Here is a 19,258-nt window from a genome sequence, read left to right on the forward strand (position 1 = left end):
CCTCCTCCTCCGCCACCAGAGGCCGCCGCCGCCGCCATCTACCCCTCCTCCTCCGCCACCAAAGGGCGCTGCCGCCACCGTTGTCGAGGGAGTGGAGGGGATGAGGAGCTTGGGAAGGCGGCTGTAGGGGAGGGGGAAAAGATTTAGGGTTGGAGACGAGGGCACGGGGATGGAGGAGAAACCGGACGAGCGCGGGCCTCACGACGTGGAGCGGTGGTCTTTTCCCTCGCATGGTGCAGTGCGCTCGCCTGACCCTCGCTGTTTTTTCCCATGCGCGGTCGCGGTGCGGTGGTTTTTCTCTTCGCGTGGTGCGGTGCGCTCGAGCCATCGGTTGTGACTACGAGTCTAGGAGGCTTTATATGTTAGATAATAGGAAATAAGTAAATGACTATACTAACCTCAGGAAAACAACGGTGGGAAATTAGTGTACTGCTCCCTCAACTCTATGGCAGTATAAAGTTCCATAAAACAGCTGAACTAATTAGGTTTCAAGCATCATGCTACTACAGTATCCGGCACCTTGCCTCCATATCCAATCTCTTGTCCCCTCCTCTATGTCATTGCTCTGGTACTGCAGGATAGATGGGAGAGGGTCGCCGTCCATCGTTTGGTGCAAAGAATTATCCTTTTATTAGGTTCGACTGTCTTGGTGAATTTTTTTTAACCATGCAGTATTACCTCGAATAAATTTGCACGGATCCAATCCCATTGAAAGCGCTTGGTACGGTCCTACCAAGGAGCTTGAGAGTGTTTTTGCAGAGAGAGAGTAAAAGAGAGGTCATTGACGAAATATCTTGAGAAGAGGGAAGAATATGCATCAATTTTTCATTTTGCACCAAAAGATTGCACACAATTCAAAATTAAGGCAGTTTTTTAATATAAATAAACAATTACAAATTTAATTTAAGCTAGTATTCAAACTTTGCAATACACTGCCAAATGTATAAATCAGAAATTACCTTTTACAAATATACAAAAACGATGTTAGTGAAGACAAAGTAAAAGTTGAGCCAAACCAAAACCAAGTAGTGAAATTCATACATCCAGTGTTGTAAGAATTTCCATACATTATTTTGTAGTAAAAGATTGAACAAAATTTAGAAAATGCTTTAATTCAATTTAACCACCTACCCGAAAACTTATTATATATTCTCCGCCGATAATACATAAACCATCATCGTAGATGGCTCAAAAGGCAGTAGAAAATGTTTCCTTTCATCTACAAAGTAGAGTCTTTGGTGGATAACTCATACAACTTCCTAAAGATCTAAGGAAAGGCATCACAATTCTGGACAACAGGATAGGGTGGGGGATATGGGATATCTTAGATGAAGACATAAAATGCGGCTCTGGTTTTGACCGAGTCATCTGTGATACTGTTCCAAGAGTACAATTCATGTAACTAAATAATCTTCCACAACACCACTAGAGCAAAATGTAATAGCGTCAAACCAAAATATATATCATGGTCAAGACTATACTCTCTCGATCCGACAAAATTCACATGTTGTTCTGGCTTCCACATCACCTTCACGATGCTCACTTCAAGGATGCATCCACCCAAAACCTGATACATGAGAAAGAAGGCATCCATTGATTGCTACACATCCATAAACCAACCAAAGATGGTCATGCATAATTTGATTATTGAAAACACCCTTAATCTTCTATATCTAAATAGCTAGCCCACTAACATATTTATGTGAACATGCCCCCATGCCAGCTCATCATATAAACATGCATGCACAAGACCTACCCTCATCACGCAAACATGCATGGGGCAGGGCCCATCACCTCATCAAGATACACATGCATGCAAGAAGACCCACATGGTCATGCAAACATGCATGGGAAAAGGCCCACCTCGTCAATAATTAAATACAGTAAATCATTTTTTTTACTTTTAGTTCTCATATTATTCACAATAATCAAATATCATGAAAGTATACTACAACTGAGTCCCACAGCAACACGGAAGGTATCATCTAGTTAAGCCATAATATGTATGCACTCACCAGTCCATCAAGTGTAGCAAGAGCATTAGCATGTTCCTCGACCATCTCCATGGTCACATACCCGAATCCCTTCGAGATATTGGTCTTCTTCTTACATCTCACCTTAGCTTGGGACACCTTACCGTGCTGGCCGAAGAACCGACGCAGTTGAGAGTTATTCACCCTGCGAGGTAGGTTATTTACAATCACCGTGAAATAAACTTGTATTGTTTTTGCTGAGGTCTCTCCATGTGAATAGTGCTTTTTGGAGTTATAGTCGTCTGTTGGTTTTTCCTCTTCCACCATTTTGAACTCTCACACCTTTCACTGATTTCCTTATCCAGCAAAATCAAATTTATAGCGGAACAGACGGTTAGTACATTTATCTAACCAATACTACAGTGATGCAATACAAAGTTTAACCATTGGCTAATCCTATGACAATTGTTAAATTAAAACAAATAAAATATGACACTACTAACTGCTACATTGAATGAATAATGCTCATGATGCACGCGTGTTGTCAGTATAAATGTGGTTTTTACAAAGTATAGCGATGGTCACTGAACTAGCAAAAAAGGGTTTGTCTATTTCCAAGAAAATAACTCTCCCTCACTTCTAAGTTGATGCCAAGGTCTAAGGTTGTTGGTCGAATCACAGATGGAAGAGAAGATTTGATCGCACAACTGTGAAATGACAATACTAAGTAGAATGTGAAATAGTCATGTTCGGTACGAGATATAACTTTTGTGGAGTTAGGTCTAAATGTAATTGCAATTCACAAAAAAAGAGGTCCAAATATAATCACATATACCTGGTTTGGAGCAACGACGGGCTGGGGGAAGATCCACATGCACATATCTTTTTATTAGGTTCTGATGCCTTGGTGAAATTTCTTTGACCAGCAGCATTACCTTGAACAAAATTCGCACGGGTCCAATCCCATCGAAAGCGCTTGGTACGGTCCTAGCAAGGAGCTCGAGGGTGTTTGTGCAGAGAGTGAGAGAGAGGTCATGGACAAAATATCATCGAAGTCGTTGTAGTATAGTGGTAAGTATTCCCGCCTGTCACGCGGGTGACCCGGGTTCGATCCCCGGCAACGGCGATTCATTTTTTTCTTCTCATTTTTTTGCACTTTGTATATTTTTTCGTTCGCCTAAGTATTCAGGAATCCGTCAGAACTCACACAGATGCATAGCAAATACAGCTGACGAGAAAATACCGACCAGCATCTTCGCCCAAACCATGGTAATTAGCGCCCAAAATCCTATCAAATTATATCTCTGCATGTTCCCTGACTGAACATAAGCATCATGCTATTCAGTTATAACATGTCACAGACCATTTGTGCTTTCTTGCTGTAATCATGTACCGATGCCTAGGTGAACTTGCTGTAACTGAATTATTTGTGCCTTTTCCATGTTCCAGTGCTTTACAGTTTTTCGATATATCATGATGATGCTGGCTCCTACTTAAACTGCAACTCAAGTACTCGTACTTCATGTTCTGAATATATTACCTCAAGCAGCATAATGTTCTTGCTGTCAGTTATAAGATACCAAGATGATGTTCTTACTGTCCTGCATCTTGGGAGGAAGGACCAGGGCATAGTCAGTTTGGAGACATTCATCTGCTCAATTTACACCACCAACATTCATTTAAAACTGTTGACGGAGGGGTGAGTAATCCGCATGGAAGAGATGATAAATCATACTCCTATAGTAACTAGTGTTAGAAATTTCTGGTACGCGTTGATATCAGCTTGGATTTTGTGGCCAGGCTCACAGAATTCTGAAAGTTTCAAGAGGCAAACTGGATCAGCGTGCTGAAATTGTGGGGGAAGTCATCAGTGGAAATTTTCAGGGAAGGACTAGATCACACTAACGAATGACCTCCTAATATCAGCAAGTATTATAGGCCCAAAACGTAGTGTACAGCGGTAAAATTTCTACAAATAATTGCAAATTTGTTAACTGTCACAAATAGGTGGTCTAAACTGGAATTAACCACTATTCTCATTTAGCTTTACAAGTTCCATATAAAAAATCGGCTGGAAAATAATTGCAAATTTCTTAATTGTCACAAATAGGTGGTCTAAGTTGGAGATAATCACTATTCTTGTTTAGCTTTACAGGTTCCATATAAAAAGATAGGCTGGAAGTCTAGAACCATTGAATATGAATTACATTATAAAAACTAATTTGCATATTCAAGAACTAGAAGATTGCAGTACACAATTCAGAATGCTAGGTAGTGGACACGAAAAAACTCTGAGCTGCAATCTGGACAACAACAAGGGGAAGATTCTTGAGAAATGGATTCAGTTGGAGACAATCACGATAAGCAGTCTAACCACTAATATAAGATTGGCCAAGGACTGGTAAACCAAAGCAACAATAAAGAATGCAATAGGGTGCATGAATCAGGATGATTGCTGATGAACTTGTATGGTATTGCTTAACCATCTTAACTATGCCTCAACAGATCAAAAGAAATAAAAGAAAATGAATTGTGTCGACTAACACAAGGTGGAGTCCGTTGCTTAAGTATGTATTACTGCAGAAAAGGTAACCATTTGGACAGGTAAATGGGGGAGCAATGCGCCCAGTTTACAAATACATATGACCATGGTTGTGGGGAACATGCATATAGTTGCAGCAAATAAATACTCCCTTCGTTCCTAAATATAAGTCTTTTAAGAGATCCTAATATGGACTACATACGGAGCAAAATGGGTGAATTTACACTCTAAAATACGTCTATATACATTCATATGTAGTCCATATAGAAATCACTAAAAAGACTTATATTTAGGAACAGAGGGAGTAGAAGGAAAAGGTGAAAAGGCAGATAGTCCCAAGCATAGATAACTTGTTCTCATATTCACACATTCAACCCACGAGAGACTAACAAGTGACCACAGCATAACTAGTACATGAAAGCAAATAGATCAAAGTGACTACTGACTAGGTATTACTAGAATAGTTAAAATAACATTGCTCAAAGCCACAATGGCATGGACCAGAACATCAAAATACAAAATACCATGCTGCATAGAAGATCTGACCCATATTTAGCATGTGAACTCTGTAATCATGGAGCTGCTTTGGGTAACCATTCCTTGTAAGTGGGAATGTAAGGATCGCACCGGAGAGTAAAGTAACTCTCAAAACTGAAGATAACATGAAATTTCCTCTTTTCCATATCGTATGACACAAGCTGTTCATCCCGTCCATTAATTTGGAAAATCAGATTGCCTTCTGAATCAACAGCGACAAAAGTACACACCTCATCATCGCCTACCGTCTCCGACATGTCAGCTGTATGCTTCAGTGTCCACTGCCCAGTAGCATAATCCTCAAGTACCCAGACCGTGAGCTGACACTCATCATCAGAATAATTCATATGCAAAGCATACAAGCGCTCCTGAGAGTGCCCGATGAAGCCAATATCGGACGTGTCCTCAACACTGAGCGGCATCCGAATCTTGTGCCATGTCTTCCCCTCTGTGTCCACTGTGATAACTGAAGAATCTCGGGTAGTCAAATGCAGGGTGCTGCCGAAGAAGGTGGAAGGTGAACCATTGTAATAATCCACAGTAACATTGTCCTCGCCCCAATCGCTCTGCCTAAACGTCCATGTTCCGGTCTCTGATGAGAAGATCTGCACTCCGGCGTCGTGATCATCCACATCCTGCAAGAGCACAAACACGGCGAAGCGGGAGGGAGCAGCCGGGTCGAAACCCAGACGGATGACGTTCCTCGGGCGCAGATCCTCGATGGCAGGCAACACGGTCCACTCCTCGGTAGCCGGATTGCACACAACATACTTTGCCACATCTTCGACAGCGTCGGCCTCGGCTTCGGAATCGGAGGCGATGTCGGGGTCGGCGTCGGGGTCGTAGAGGGCGTCGAGCATAGATGATTTCGTCCAGCACTGGCAGAGGAGGAGGCCGCCGCAGCAGTCCACGGCCCGGACGCCTCCGTCCCAGACGGCGCGGAGGAAGGGGAGGCCGGGGTCGACGAGGGGCCGGCCTCTCCCGGAGATGTTGAGGAAGCGTAGCTCGTCGCTCTCGTCGTCGCGGGTGTAGCAGAAGAAGCCGGACAGGGCCTGCGGCGACCTCTTGCGGAGCGCGGGGTCGGAGCAGAGGGCGCGCCACGGCCGCGACACGCACCTGAAGCGGCAGAGGGATCTGTAGGGCACCCGCGCCAGGACCTCGACGAGGAGGTCCTCGGGGAGGCTCGCTGCCGGGGCCTCCGGCTGCTCCTTCTTCCTGGACCTCTTTGCCATCCCGGACGGCGGCGGTGGCGGCGGCGGCGGCGGCGGACGGGGGACGGAGGCGATCTGGAACCTTGTGCGGAAGTTGGGGGCGTAGGTGGTTCGTAGCGGGCTTCCCCACCGCAATCCGCTTATTGTTTGTGCTCCACCCCCTGTGGGCTTCTGGGCCTTTAGGCTCTGGAGCCTGGGACGGGATTCATAACAATGAAGCCTTTGGGCTTAGGCTCTGTACCGTGGGACTCCTGTGCCCAACTTATGAAAAAAAAGGTATTTCTTCAAAACAACACCCCCGTCCTTGAGATATTTTTTCAAAAAAAACTTCCGATTTTTTATTAAATGAATTGCTAAAAAATTATTGAAACTAATTTTTTTTGAACTATCAATTTTTTGTTATAGTTTTCAAAACTAGATTAAACAATTTATTGCACCGAAGAATTAACACTTGACGAAGACCGCTCTTCGTGGCCCTCGGCAACGAAAAGTATCGAGATAACGTTTATTCCTCTAGCCAGCTGGTCCTCTCTCTTTGCGCGTGTTTCTTCCCCATTCTCGCTCGATCCAGGTCGTATTCGAGCCAAAGAGATTACCTTGGAGAAAGTGCGTTTGGAGCGAACACTTTAGGATTCGTGTGCGGGATATGACATGAATGAGGGCATTCACTCGAAATCCGTGAAAAATGTCGGATTTTTAACGATTAGGTATTTTTAAAATCTTTTTTTACAAGGTGGTGCACTCATCGTGTACAAATTGTCATTAATAAAAATTTGTCAACTATCTACCAAGAACATCTCGGATGGGTAATAAATGGATCGGATAAGAGGTAATATGGCACCTTGGCCACTTTAAGATCGTATTGCATAAAACCCGTTCTGCTTCACAATCAGATCCAAGGTTCATCATAGTTTCTCTGCCCTCCCCATCCCCTGCCCTTGGCGGCTGGTCGGATTCCTCCAGCATTGAAGAGCCAGAGTTTGACATCCCCACGCAGCCCCATCCAGCTAGTCACATGATCAATTATATAACTATTAATGTACTAAAACCCTTGATTATAAAAAAAATATGTTATTAGATTACGACTCTAGTCTATTTGGGGGGGTAATTTGTTTTTGAGATAGTTCTCCTTACACTCCGAAGTAGTACTACAAATGAGCTCAAAATAAATAGTGATATCGTTTTGCTTGCCCTGCCCTCTTCTCATCAACAAAGATAGTGTATTACTCCATCCGTTCCCAAATATTTGTCTTTCTAGGTATTTCAAATGAACACAACATACGGATGCATGTAGACATATTTTAAAATGTAGATTCACTCATTTTGCTCCGTATGTAGTCACTTATTGAAATCTGTAGAAAGGCAAATATTTGGGAACGGAGGAAGTATTTCTTAAGTATTGACTATGCAGTTTATGAACTACTTTATCTGCACGAGCTACTTCTAAGTCGCATGAATTTTAGAATGGTGCAAGTCAATACTTTGAGAGAAGGAAGGAGGCAGAGGTGGAGCTCCGAGGACGAGTTGGAGACGTCATGGCTCTCCCGTCATCTCAAACGAAGACGAGTCAGAAGCTTAACAAGTGCGGGTGAGGGCTTTTAGTATTTGATTCCTTCTAGACACTGCCTGAGGATAGCCCATCTAGAGCCAGTGAGGCTTGTCGTTGTAGCTAAAGGAGGGGAAGGGAGATAAGCCACTACAAGAGGAGCGGCTGCCAATCAGAGGAAGCAGAGAAGAACAATGAACCACCGGTCTGGAAAATTGACTTAAACATAGAAAAATCCAACAGGTTGTAACTGTAAATTCTTAAATGAGGTCACACCACAAAGTTTTTGAACGAGGTCGCGACTGCAAGTTTTCAAGGGAGGCGCAACTACAAGTTCTCAAACGGGTACATGGCTGCAAGTTTTCAGGAGAAGGGGTCAACTCCAATTTTTTGAATTGGGTCACAAATGCAAGTTTTTAAATGGGGTCGCAACTACAAGCTTTAAGGAGGGTTGCAACTACAAAATTTAAAACAGGCTTGCAACTGCTAGCAACTTGGTTGTCCTTTTGTATTTATCTTTCTATTTTATTTCGTAGACACCAACATGCACGCACAATCATATTTTGGTTGGATTTCGAAGAAAAAAATCTATCGGGTGTACACTAGTCCCTTGGCATGCAATTGTATTGCACGGACAACCGCATGTACAACAACCAGTGTGCAATTGCACATGACACACCCCACGCACAACGGAACATGATAACAAAGTGTGCAACTGGAGTTCACTTTTTTATTTTTTATTTTGTTTCATAATTCTTTTCAACATGTGTTTGAAGACTTCAATTTTTTTTATTTTCACTTGCAAAATGAATAAAATTGAAAAAAGCTTTTAAAACCTGAATGAAAAAGCTACACCCCTTTTAAAGACACGAGCATGCAAACCGTTCATATTTTTGCAAAGCTATTCATGTGTTTATGGATCCAACCATCATTAGACTCGGCCAGTGGTGGTAGTATAAGAAAGTTTATACTATCAAGTGTGGAAAAAAGTACTCTTTTGGTCCCAAGCTCAAATGAGCCAACAGTAAATTCTGAAAAAAGAAATCAAAACAATTTTTTTGTGACAGACATTGACAATGTATTTGAGTGCTTGTAAAATTTCAATGTGAAATGACATTTGTTGAAGTCGTGGCAACAAAAATCTTTACTCCAAAATGCTTTTGGAAATGACATTTTTGGACCATCATTTTTTTTGCCATGGCTTCTACAAATTTTATTTCACGATGAAACTTTACAAGCATTGACAACAATTGTCAATGCTTGTCATAAAAAGAACATGTTTTTTAAAAAAATCCCATTTTTTAATGATATTACTATTCTCCCCAGCTTATATGAGCTCGCTAAAAAACTCAATGTATGTGTGGATCTAGTTTTGCAAGGAAGCATTTTTTTCGTGCCGTTCCTACCATATGAGCCCACAAGCTATGCTTTGTTTTTACCTTTCATTTCTATGCACAAACCCAAAATTTTAGACAAAAAGGCACAAAGAACCAGCCCACTTGCCCAGAGGGAGAAACAAACAAGGTTGTGCGTGGCGGGAGCTCCTATACCACGCATCAGGCACCAGTAGAGCACCATGGCGCCCATGCGCCTTGCTCGTGGCCGGCCCAAGAAGGAGGCCAGTGCTCGCATGGTTTCCTCGTCGCTCGATCGCGTTCACAAGTCCTGGTTGACCAGTTAGTCAACCGTTGACTTTCAGAAAAAATAAATAATAAAAAGGAAGAAATACAAGAATAAAATAATGTCCACGGATTTGAAAAAGAAGTTCACAAACTTCAAAAAGGTCCACAAACTTAAAAAAAGTTCATTGAATTTGAAAAAAAGTTTATTGAAATTTTATAAAAAGTTCATTGATTTAGGAAAAAGGTCATTGAATTAAAAAAAGTCCATCAAAGTTGGAAAAAGTTCATCAAATTTGAAAAAAAATCATCAAATCTGAAAAAAGATAATCAAATTTAAGAAAAAAGTTCATCGAATTAAGAAAAGTTCATCGAATTTGAAAAATAGTTCATTGTTTTTTTAAGTTCACCAAAATTTAAAAAATCATTGATTTTGGAAACAAATCTGAAAATTTTATCAATTTTTAAAATAAATCATTGAGTTGAAAAAAGTTCACACATTTAATAAAAAAATAGAAATGGGAAAATAAAAAAAGAAAACATTTAAAACACAGGGGACATTTCCTGTACGTACAAATATAAAGAAAAAACATAAATAGGCCAGCCCAAAGCTGAAGGAGGTGTGTGCCGGTTTGCAGAATGAACTGAACCAGCGCCTGACGCCCTAAATAGGGAACGTCAGGCGTGGCTTGCCAACGAAAGAGATTGCAACAACGAAACATGATTTCCCCGAAAAAGAACAACAACAGGCCACGACCAAACTATATCTCAGCAGTTGTACAACCCCATTTGGGCCAGACCACAACCAGACAACGGTTTTAACATCAACTCCCCAATCTTCAAACTCGTGACTAAGGCCAACTCCATCGCGCGACCCTATTTTGTCCGGCCTGTTTATTTGGGGTAAAAAGGACAAACGAGACGGCCAAAAGCGCGACGGCCCGAACCCATCTGATCCGTTCTGTGTCCGAGCCGATCCATTTTGAGCGCAAAAATGCGCCCGGATTGGGTCGTGGCGGACATCGAACGGACGCTTCGAACATCCGCGTCAGGGCCGCGTGGCAGGCGGCCACCTATCTCCCACCCGCCAACATCAATGCGCACGGGCGGGTGGCCCCACCTGTCATCCGCCCAGCGAACGGTCGACGTCCTTCTTAAATGGGAAGCCATGGACCGGTCGTCATCCACACTTCCCACTCCGGCCCCTCTCTACCCCCTCGAAAACCGACACCCTCAAAACCCTAGCCGCTCCCCGTCCTCGACCTCGCCGGCCGGCCGCAGCCATTGGGCTTTGGAACTACGACTGCAAGGGGAAGCACGACCGCGAGGCCGGTTCCTCCTCGGGATGCCGCCGCGGTTCCGTCAAGAAGGAGGAGGTCGCATCACCGCCGCGCTCCTCCAGTCGAGCCCCCGCGCCTAGCCCCTTCACCATCGCCCCTAGGGCCGCCGGCGAGCGCGCCCGCGGTACCTGGCCGTGGACATGTGCTGGCGGTACTGGGAGACGAGGACGCCGGTCCCATGGAGCGACGTGCACCTCCCCAACAACTGGCACCTCTCCGCGGACCGGGTCCCCATCCCGTCGGTGTCGGCGAGCAACCATGCGCGGCGCGATGAGATCGAGCACCGCCGCCGCCTCCTGTTGGGGAACATAGCAGAATTTTAAAATTTTCTATGCATCACCAAGATCAATCTATGGAGTCATCTAGCAACGAGGGAGAGAGGAGTGCATCTACATACCCTTGTAGATCACGCGCGGAAGCGTTCAAGAGAACGGGGTTGATGGAGTCGTACTCGTCGTGATCCAAATCACCGATGACCAAGTGCCGAACGGACAGCACCTCCGCGTTCAACACACGTACGGTTGGGAAGACGTCTCCTTCTTCTTGATCCAGTAAGGGGGAAGGAGAGGTTGATGAAGATCCAGCATCACGACGGCGTGGTGTTGGATGCAGCAGGATCCCGGCAGGGCTTCGCCAAGCGCAAGCGGGGAGGAGAGGTGTTACGGGGGGAGAGGAAGGCGCCAAGAGCAAGGGTACGGCTGCCCTCCCTCCCCCCTCTTTATATAGGGGCCTTGGGGGGGGCGGCCCTAGGAGATGCAATCTCCAAGGGGGCAGCGGCCAAAGGGTGGCTTCCCCCCAAGCCAAGTGGGGGGCGCCCCCACCCCTAGGGTTTCCCAACCCTAGGCGCAGGGGAGGCCCAAGGGGGGCGCACCAGCCCACCAGGGGCTGGTTCCCCTCCCACTTCAGCCCATGGGGCCCCCCGGGATAGGTGGCCCCACCGGTGGACCCCCGGGACCCTTCCGGTGGTCCCGGTACAATACCGGCGACCCCCGAAACCTTCCCGATGGCCGAAACTAGACTTCCTATATATAAATATTTACCTCCGGACCATTCCGGAACTCCTCGTGACGTCCGGGATCTCATCCGGGACTCCGAACAACTTTCGTGTTAGTGCATACTAATATCTCTACAACCCTAGTGTAACACCCCGGATATGACTTCCCCAATTTGTACTCCAACTCTTGCCGTTTCCGGCGTTAAGTTATTTTATTTTCTTGGGTTCGGGTTTTTGTCTCCGTGTGTTGTTGTTGTTGTCATGCATCTCATATCATATCATCATGTGCATTGCATTTGCATACGTGTTCATCTCATGCATTCGAGCATTTTCCCCGTTGTCCGTTTTGCATTCCGGCGCTTCGTTCTCTTCCGGTGGTCATTTCAAGCTTTCTTTCGTGTGTGGGGTTTAAACATTTTCGGATTGGACCAAGACTTGCCAAGCGGCCTTGGTTTACTACCGGTAGACCGCCTGTCAAGTTTCGTACCATTTGGACTTCGTTTGATACTCCAACGGTTAACCGAGGGACCGAAAAGGCCTCGTGTGTGTTGCAGCCCAACACCCCTCCAATTTGGCCCAAAACCCACCAAAACCCTCTCCATCATCTAGAGCGTTCGATCACGATCGCGTGGCCAAAAACCGCACCTCATTTGGACTCTCCTAGCTCCTCCTATGCCTATTTAAAGACCCCCTCCATTTTTTTCTTCCTCTTCTCCCCGTCCAACCCTAAAAAAAAGAGATCTCCGCCGCCGCCGGACAACGTCCGCGCCGAGCCGGACGTGTCCGGATCCGCCGCCGCCTACCGCCACCTGCCACGTGGCATCGCCTTTCCCCGCCGCTGCCACGGCCTGGGAGCCCGAGGCCGGCCCCCGCGGCCCGCCTCTCCGCCGCGCCTCCTCCCCGCCTCCAGCGCCGCCCGCGCCTGTCCGGCGCCGCCACTCCGCCCGGCGCCGCCCCTCCGCCGCGCCGCTTCCTGCGCCATCGCCGCCGGCCGCCTCGACGCCTTCGCCGCCCGCCTTCGCCGCCGCATCCGGTCGCCGACGCCGCCACCATCCTCTTCCGCGCCACCTCGGTGAGCTCCGGCCACCACCACGCCGGCCGCCGTCCTCTTCTTCTTCGGCGTCGGTGAACAGTGCTCCGGCATGCCTCGGAATCCGTGCGTGGATCTGGATCCAGATCCGGTGAACAGTAAACCCTAGGTCATTTTTTTCTTCCAAGTCCCTAAATTTTCAGATCCATGTGCTCCTGTTCATCAGGCTATATCTCCGCATCCGTAGCTCCGTTTTTGGCATATAGCATATCAAATTGTTCATCTCAGAGAGTACATCATTTCTTTCCATTGCATCATTTGCATTTGAGTTCATCTTGATGCCCGAAATGCTGTTAGAAGAGGGCTACTTGAGATAATTGTCAGATCTGCTACCCCATTTGCATATTTGCCATTTTTGCCATGATTATTGTGTGCATGATATGCCCATGAGCTCTACATATGTTTTGTTAAGGGTTTTGCCATCTTTCCAGAGATACAACCCATGTATTTTTGTGATGTGTGTGGTGATTAGTACAAGCTTGCGAAGTAAGGCACTTGGTAGTGCTGATTTTAGGGACTTAGCAATTCCACTAAGTCCTTGATCTGTTTATTTCATATGGCCATATGTTCATGTTGTTTCCTAGTGATCCGTGCCTCTTTTGAGGATGATCAGTAAGGATGTTTTGTTAATCTTGTAGTGCTCTATCCATCCATGTATTTGTTTGCAATTATGGAGTACCCTAGCTTGAGTCAATCGAGCTCTACTTTTGCTACTTTGTGAATCTGGGCAGATTGTCAACTTGTTTGCAATTTTGCCGATGATATTGTAGTTGATCCGTGCATGCTATGCTATTGTTCTTGCCATGTCTAGCTTGCATTTTGTGTATTCTTGATGGATGTATGCTTAGTTTGTCATGACTTGCTCCGTAGTGAGTGCATCGAGTTCGTAAACATGCCTACTTGATATCTGTTTTCAGCATGCTCCAGTTTTCACTAAGTCTGTGAACTGATTATGTTTTTGCCATGTTCACATGCTTGCAATTGTATTTTCTGATCCCTTTTGGCTCAAGGTCACTAAGGGACTTTTGTTAAGCTCTTTGAGTAGCTCCATGCCATGCTTTACTTTTCCATGTTCAGGTCCTGTAGCATGTAGTTTTGTTGCTCCGAAGAGGGCTACCTGATCTGAAATTCCAGACAAGTGTTAATTTCACTAAATCTGAAATCTGTTTGCCATATGCATTTTTGCCATGCTTGTTTGAACCTGTTAATGGATGAATTGGCCGTAGCTCAGTGCTAGACTTTTGTTAAGCATCTTGAGTGCAACCCTGCCATGTATTTTGTTATCATGTTTGGGTGCTGTAGCATGTTAATCTCATTGCATTTAGATGGCTACTTGCTGTAAATCGCAGACCGGTGTCATATTTGTTTTGCTTGCCATTTCCAAACCGTAACTCCGATTCCGGCGTTCTTTATATCGTTTTCAAGCGATTTCATCTCATCTTTCCAGTGGCACACTTGGATTTCTAAGTTGAGGCCAGGATCTTGCATTTCCTGTCACATCTTGCATGTGCATCCCGCATCGCATCCCGCATAGCATATCATCCTTGCATCATTTTGGTTGATCCTTGCACGTGGTTGATTGTTTACTTGTTGCTTGTTTGTCTTTTTTGGGTAGAGCCGGGAGACGAGTTCACTAACGAGGAGCCCGTTGAGTTTGCTTTCGAGGATCCAGTCAACTCTGACAACTTTCCAGGCAAGATGATCATACCCTCGAAATCACTACTATCTTTGCTATGCTAGTGTGCTCGCTCTTTTGCTATGCCAATGCTACGATGCCTACCACTTGCTTTCAAGCCTACCAAATTGCCATGTTCAGCCTCTAACCCACCATGTCCTAGCAAACCGTTGATTGGCTATGTTACCGCTTTGCTCAGCCCCTCTTATAGCGTTGCTAGTTGCAGGTGAAGATTGGAGTCTGTTCCTTGTTGGAACATTTATTTACTTGTTGGGATATCATTAAATTATCTTGTTATCTTAATGCATCTATATACTTGGTAAAGGGTGGAAGGCTCGACCTCTCTCCTAGTATTTTGTTCCACTCTTGTCGCCCTAGTTTCCGTCATATCGGTATTATGTTCCCGGATTTTGCGTTCCTTACGCGGTTGGGTTATAATGGGAACCCCTTGATAGTTCGCCTTGATTAAAGCTTTTCCAGCAATGCCCAACCTTGGTTTTACCATTTGTCACCTAGACTCTTTTTCCCTTGGGTTTCCGGAGCCCGAGGGTCATCTTATTTTAACCCCCCCCCCCGGGCCAGTGCTCCTATGAGTGTTGGTCCACCCTAGAGCCCCTTGCAGCGCCACCTCGGGGAAACTCGAGGGCTGGTTTTAGTTGTACGGATTGCCTATCCAATTGTGCCCTGAGAACGAGATATGTGCAGCTCCTATCGGGATTTGTCGGCACATTCGGGCGGTGTTGCTGGTCTTGTTTTAACCTGTCGAAGTGTCTTGAAGAACCGAGATACTGAGTCTGATCGGAACGTCTTGGGAGGAGGTCTATTCCTTCGTTGACCGTGAGAGCTTGTCATGGGCTAAGTTGGGACTCCCCTGCAGGGATTTGAACTTTCGAAAGCCGTGCCCGCGGTTATGGGCAGATGGGAATTTGTTAATGTCCGGTTGTAGATAACTTGAACCCTAACTTAACTAAAATGAATCAACTGAGTGTGTTACCATGATGGCCTCTTCTCGGCGGAGTCCGGGAAGTGGACACTGTGTTGGAGTAATGCTTGCGCAGGTTGTTCTCTAGTTTCTCGCTCGCGCTTTGCCTTCTCTTCTCGCTCTCTTTTGCGAACAAGATAGCCACCATATATGCTAGTCGCTTGCTGCAGCTCCACTTATTTTTACCTTGCCTTACCTATAAGCTTAAATAGTCTTGATCGCGAGGGTGTGAGATTGCTGAGTCCCTGTGGCTCACAGATTACTATTACACCAGATGCAGGGCCTGATGATTCCGCTCCAGGTGACGCGCTCGAGCTCAAGTGGGAGTTCGACGAGGACTCTCAGCGTTACTATGTTTCCTTTCCTGATGTTCAGTAGTGGTGCCTAGTTGGGGGTGATCGGGACCGTGTCGCATGTTGGGTTATCTTTTATTTTGGCGCCGTAGTCGGGCCATGAGTGTTTGGATGATGTAATGTTATTTATGTACCTTGATTGACGTGGAGAGTGTAAGCCAACTATGTTGTCTCCCCTTTATTATTATATTACATGGGATGTGTAAAGATTACCTTACTTGCGACATATGCCTTCAATGCGATTATGTCTCTAAGTCGTGCCTCGACACGTGGGAGCTATAGACGCATCGAGGGTGTTACAAGTTGGTATCAGAGCCTTCCCCGACCTTAGGAGCCCCATTGCTTGATCATTTTTAGCAGCCGAGTTGTGTCTAGAAAAAATGTTTTGAGTCATTTTGGAATTATATATCGGAGAGTTAGGAATTCTTTTTACTTCCCAGTCTCCTCATCGCTCTGGTAAGGCATCCTGACGTAGAGTTTTGTCTCTTCTCTTCTCAAATTTCACTAAAAAAAATTTAGGATCATGCGGGTATCTTGGAATCGTTCTGATGGTTTTATGATGAGAACATTGTCTTGGTGCCTCCTGTCAGGGGTTTTGTGGAAGTGTCCCGGGGAGTTGAGCTCAGAGGTGTTGTCATCATAATTTTATCGTTGCAGTTCTGGAATACCTGAGTCTAGTACGCCTGCATTGAAAATCTCTTTTATGCAGTTCGTTGGTGAGATAACCTCGACGCCACCCAGTACTGGGGCGGGAGTTTGGGAGTATCGCCATAACTTGTATAACGGATGCTTTTCGAAGGTTGAGATAGATGGTTTCCGAAGTTTTTCTCGGTTATGTGTTGAAGGATGGATACAGCTGGATGTAGGATTTGCTAGATTTGGGTGAGATATTATGCTTCCCCTGTATCCCCAACACCTGATTGCATAACCGGAAAGGTTCGGGAGTTTCATAGGTGGGAATTCTCGTAGCTCTAATTCTTCTTCCACGGATATTGGTTTGAGATTGGGATTTCTTACCGATTATTCGTTCTTGATCCGTACCTTGTTGATTTATTTCTCTACCTTAATTCTAAGTGGCTTCTCAATTTATGGATATGTGACCATTTCAAGAGGAATGCATTCGTTCATTTTGTTCGGATGTGAAGACTATATGTTGCAATTTTCATTCCGTTGGATTCAGCTTCAATATTTGTCTATCAATGTGCTAATGGATGTCAACCTCTTCAGGATGGCTCCTCCAACGCGCACGACTCCGAATCCTGATCTGCCACCACCTCCCCCTCCTCCGGAGGCATGGCAAGCTATGATGGCCGCAACCAATGCAAACACACAGTTGATCATGCAAATTCTCCAAGAGCGCAATCAAGGCAACCAAGGGAACCAAGGCAACAATCAGAATCACTCTGCTACACTCAACCAGTTCCTTGCTAACGGGCCAAAGACTTTCAGCAATTGTGTTGAGGCAACCGATGCTGACGATTGGCTTGTGAATTTGTGCAAGCATTTCGAGTGCAGTAACGTCAGGCCTGAGGACTTTGTCAAGTTCGCTTCCTTCCAACTCAAAGATCAAGCTGCAGAATGGTTCCAGCAGTACAAGGACTCCAGAGGTGGACGTGTTATCACTTGGGATGAATTCCGTCAAGATTTGAGAGCTCACCATATCCCTCAGAGCGTGGTTGAAAGCAAGCATGAGGAATTCCACAACCTGAAGCAAGGCTCTTTGTCTGTCTATGACTACAACAAGTTGTTTCAGAAGCTCGCCCACTTTGCCAAGCAGGACGTCCCTGATGAGAAGAGCATGATATACCAGTTCAGAGGTGGTCTCCGAGAAGAAATCCAGCTAGCTCTTGTTCTCTTCGAGCCCTTGAGGTACGATGAGTTCTACAACATGGCATTGAAGCAAGAGGCTGCTCAGTTGAGGTGTGATGCTTCCAAGAAGCGAGTCAGAGATGTTACTCCTTCTTCCTCTACTCAAGTGGCCAAGCAGCAGAAGTATTGGCTTCCTCCTCCTCCGTTCCGTCAGCCGTATCAGCAGAAGAGCAAATGTGGCAGTGGTTCTTCCCACCCACCCAACCCTGGCTTTCAGAACAAGACTTCGTCTCAAGCTCCAAGATCGAGTGCTCCGTACCACCGTCCGCTTTCAGAGGTCACGTGCAACAAGTGCCAACAGAAGGGTTACTATGCCAACAAGTGTTTCAACCAGAGGCGTCTTCCTCCTCCTCCTCCTGTCAGATCGGCAAGTACAGCTATGGTCATGCATAACCCCAAGCACGCCAAGGTCAACTTGATGAACGCAGCTCAGGCAAAGGACTCACCAGATGTGATCATGGGTAACCTTCCTGTTAATGATATTCCTGCAAAAGTTCATTTTAACACTGGTGCATCGCATTGTTTCATCTCGAGACCTTTTGCATCTAAGCATGATTTTATTACTCAAGTGTTGCCGAAACCATTGGCTATTGTCTCTCCAGCCCGTCAAATGACATCTCGAGTATGCGTTCCGGATGTCACAATCACTTTGGGTGACTATAAGTTCTTGTCCTCTCCAAATGTTCTGGGTGACTCGGATATTGATCTTATTCTCGGAATGGATTGGCTTTCTAAGCACAAGGCTCAGCTTGATTGTGCAGCCATGCATAATTGACTCATTCGTCTGAGGATGTAATTGTCTTTGCCGCTCATGATGATACCATCCGTCTGTTTTCTCTCAATGAGAAGGGTGAACTGGATGCTATCTCGCAAATTCCAGTCGTTTGCGAATATCAAGACGTATTTCCAGAAGAGCTTCCAGGAATGCCTCCGCACCGGCCAGTTGAGTTCGTTATTGATCTTGAGCCCGGCATGGAACCTGTGTGCAAGCGTCCTTACAAGCTCGGACCTGAAGAGTTGAAGGAGCTGAAGAAGCAACTCGATATTCAAGAGAGAATGGGTCTCATCCGGCCTAGTTCTTCTCCGTGGGGTTGTGGTGTTCTTTTTGTGAAGAAGAAGGATGGAACGGACCGACTTTGTGTTGATTACCGTCCATTGAACAAGAAGACCATCAAGAACAAATACCCACTTCCCAACATCAACGAGCTGTTCGAACAACTCAAAGGTGCCCAAGTATTCTCCAAGCTTGATCTCCGTATGGGTTATCATCAAATTTGAATCCATGAGCAAGATATTCCCAAGACGGCCTTCAGGACAAGCTATGGTTCATATGAATACACTGTCATGTCTTTTGGCCTCGTCAACGCTCCTCCGACGTTCTCTCGCATGATGAACATCATCTTCAACACCTACACCAATGACTTCGTTTTGGTCTATCTCGATGACATTCTGGTTTTCTCGAAGAACAAGGAAGATCATGCCAAGCACTTGTGTTTGGTTCTTGATAAGCTCAGAGAACATCAGTTC

The 19,258-nt window shown here is 45.6% G+C and overlaps 1 protein-coding gene and 1 non-coding gene across 2 annotated transcripts; one reads left to right on the forward strand and one right to left on the reverse strand.

Annotated features, from left to right (window-relative positions):
* Nucleotides 1-3,027: 3,027 nt before the first annotated feature.
* Nucleotides 3,028-3,099, forward strand: TRNAD-GUC. The gene has a single exon. It is a non-coding gene; the product is annotated as a tRNA-Asp (tRNA).
* Nucleotides 3,100-4,827: 1,728 nt separating this feature from the next.
* LOC119355475 (putative F-box protein At3g10430) lies at nucleotides 4,828-11,003 on the reverse strand. The gene is made up of 2 exons (XM_037622285.1): nucleotides 10,897-11,003; nucleotides 4,828-6,456 (listed from the first exon to the last, which is right to left on the reverse strand). Exons 1-2 carry the CDS (start codon nucleotides 11,001-11,003, stop codon nucleotides 5,088-5,090), a joined length of 1,476 nt encoding a protein of 491 aa, XP_037478182.1. The 3' UTR covers nucleotides 4,828-5,087.
* Between the last annotated feature and the right edge of the window lie 8,255 nt (nucleotides 11,004-19,258).

This window comes from Triticum dicoccoides, chromosome 1A (genome assembly GCF_002162155.2).
Source record: "Triticum dicoccoides isolate Atlit2015 ecotype Zavitan chromosome 1A, WEW_v2.0, whole genome shotgun sequence".
NCBI lineage: Eukaryota > Viridiplantae > Streptophyta > Magnoliopsida > Poales > Poaceae > Triticum > Triticum dicoccoides.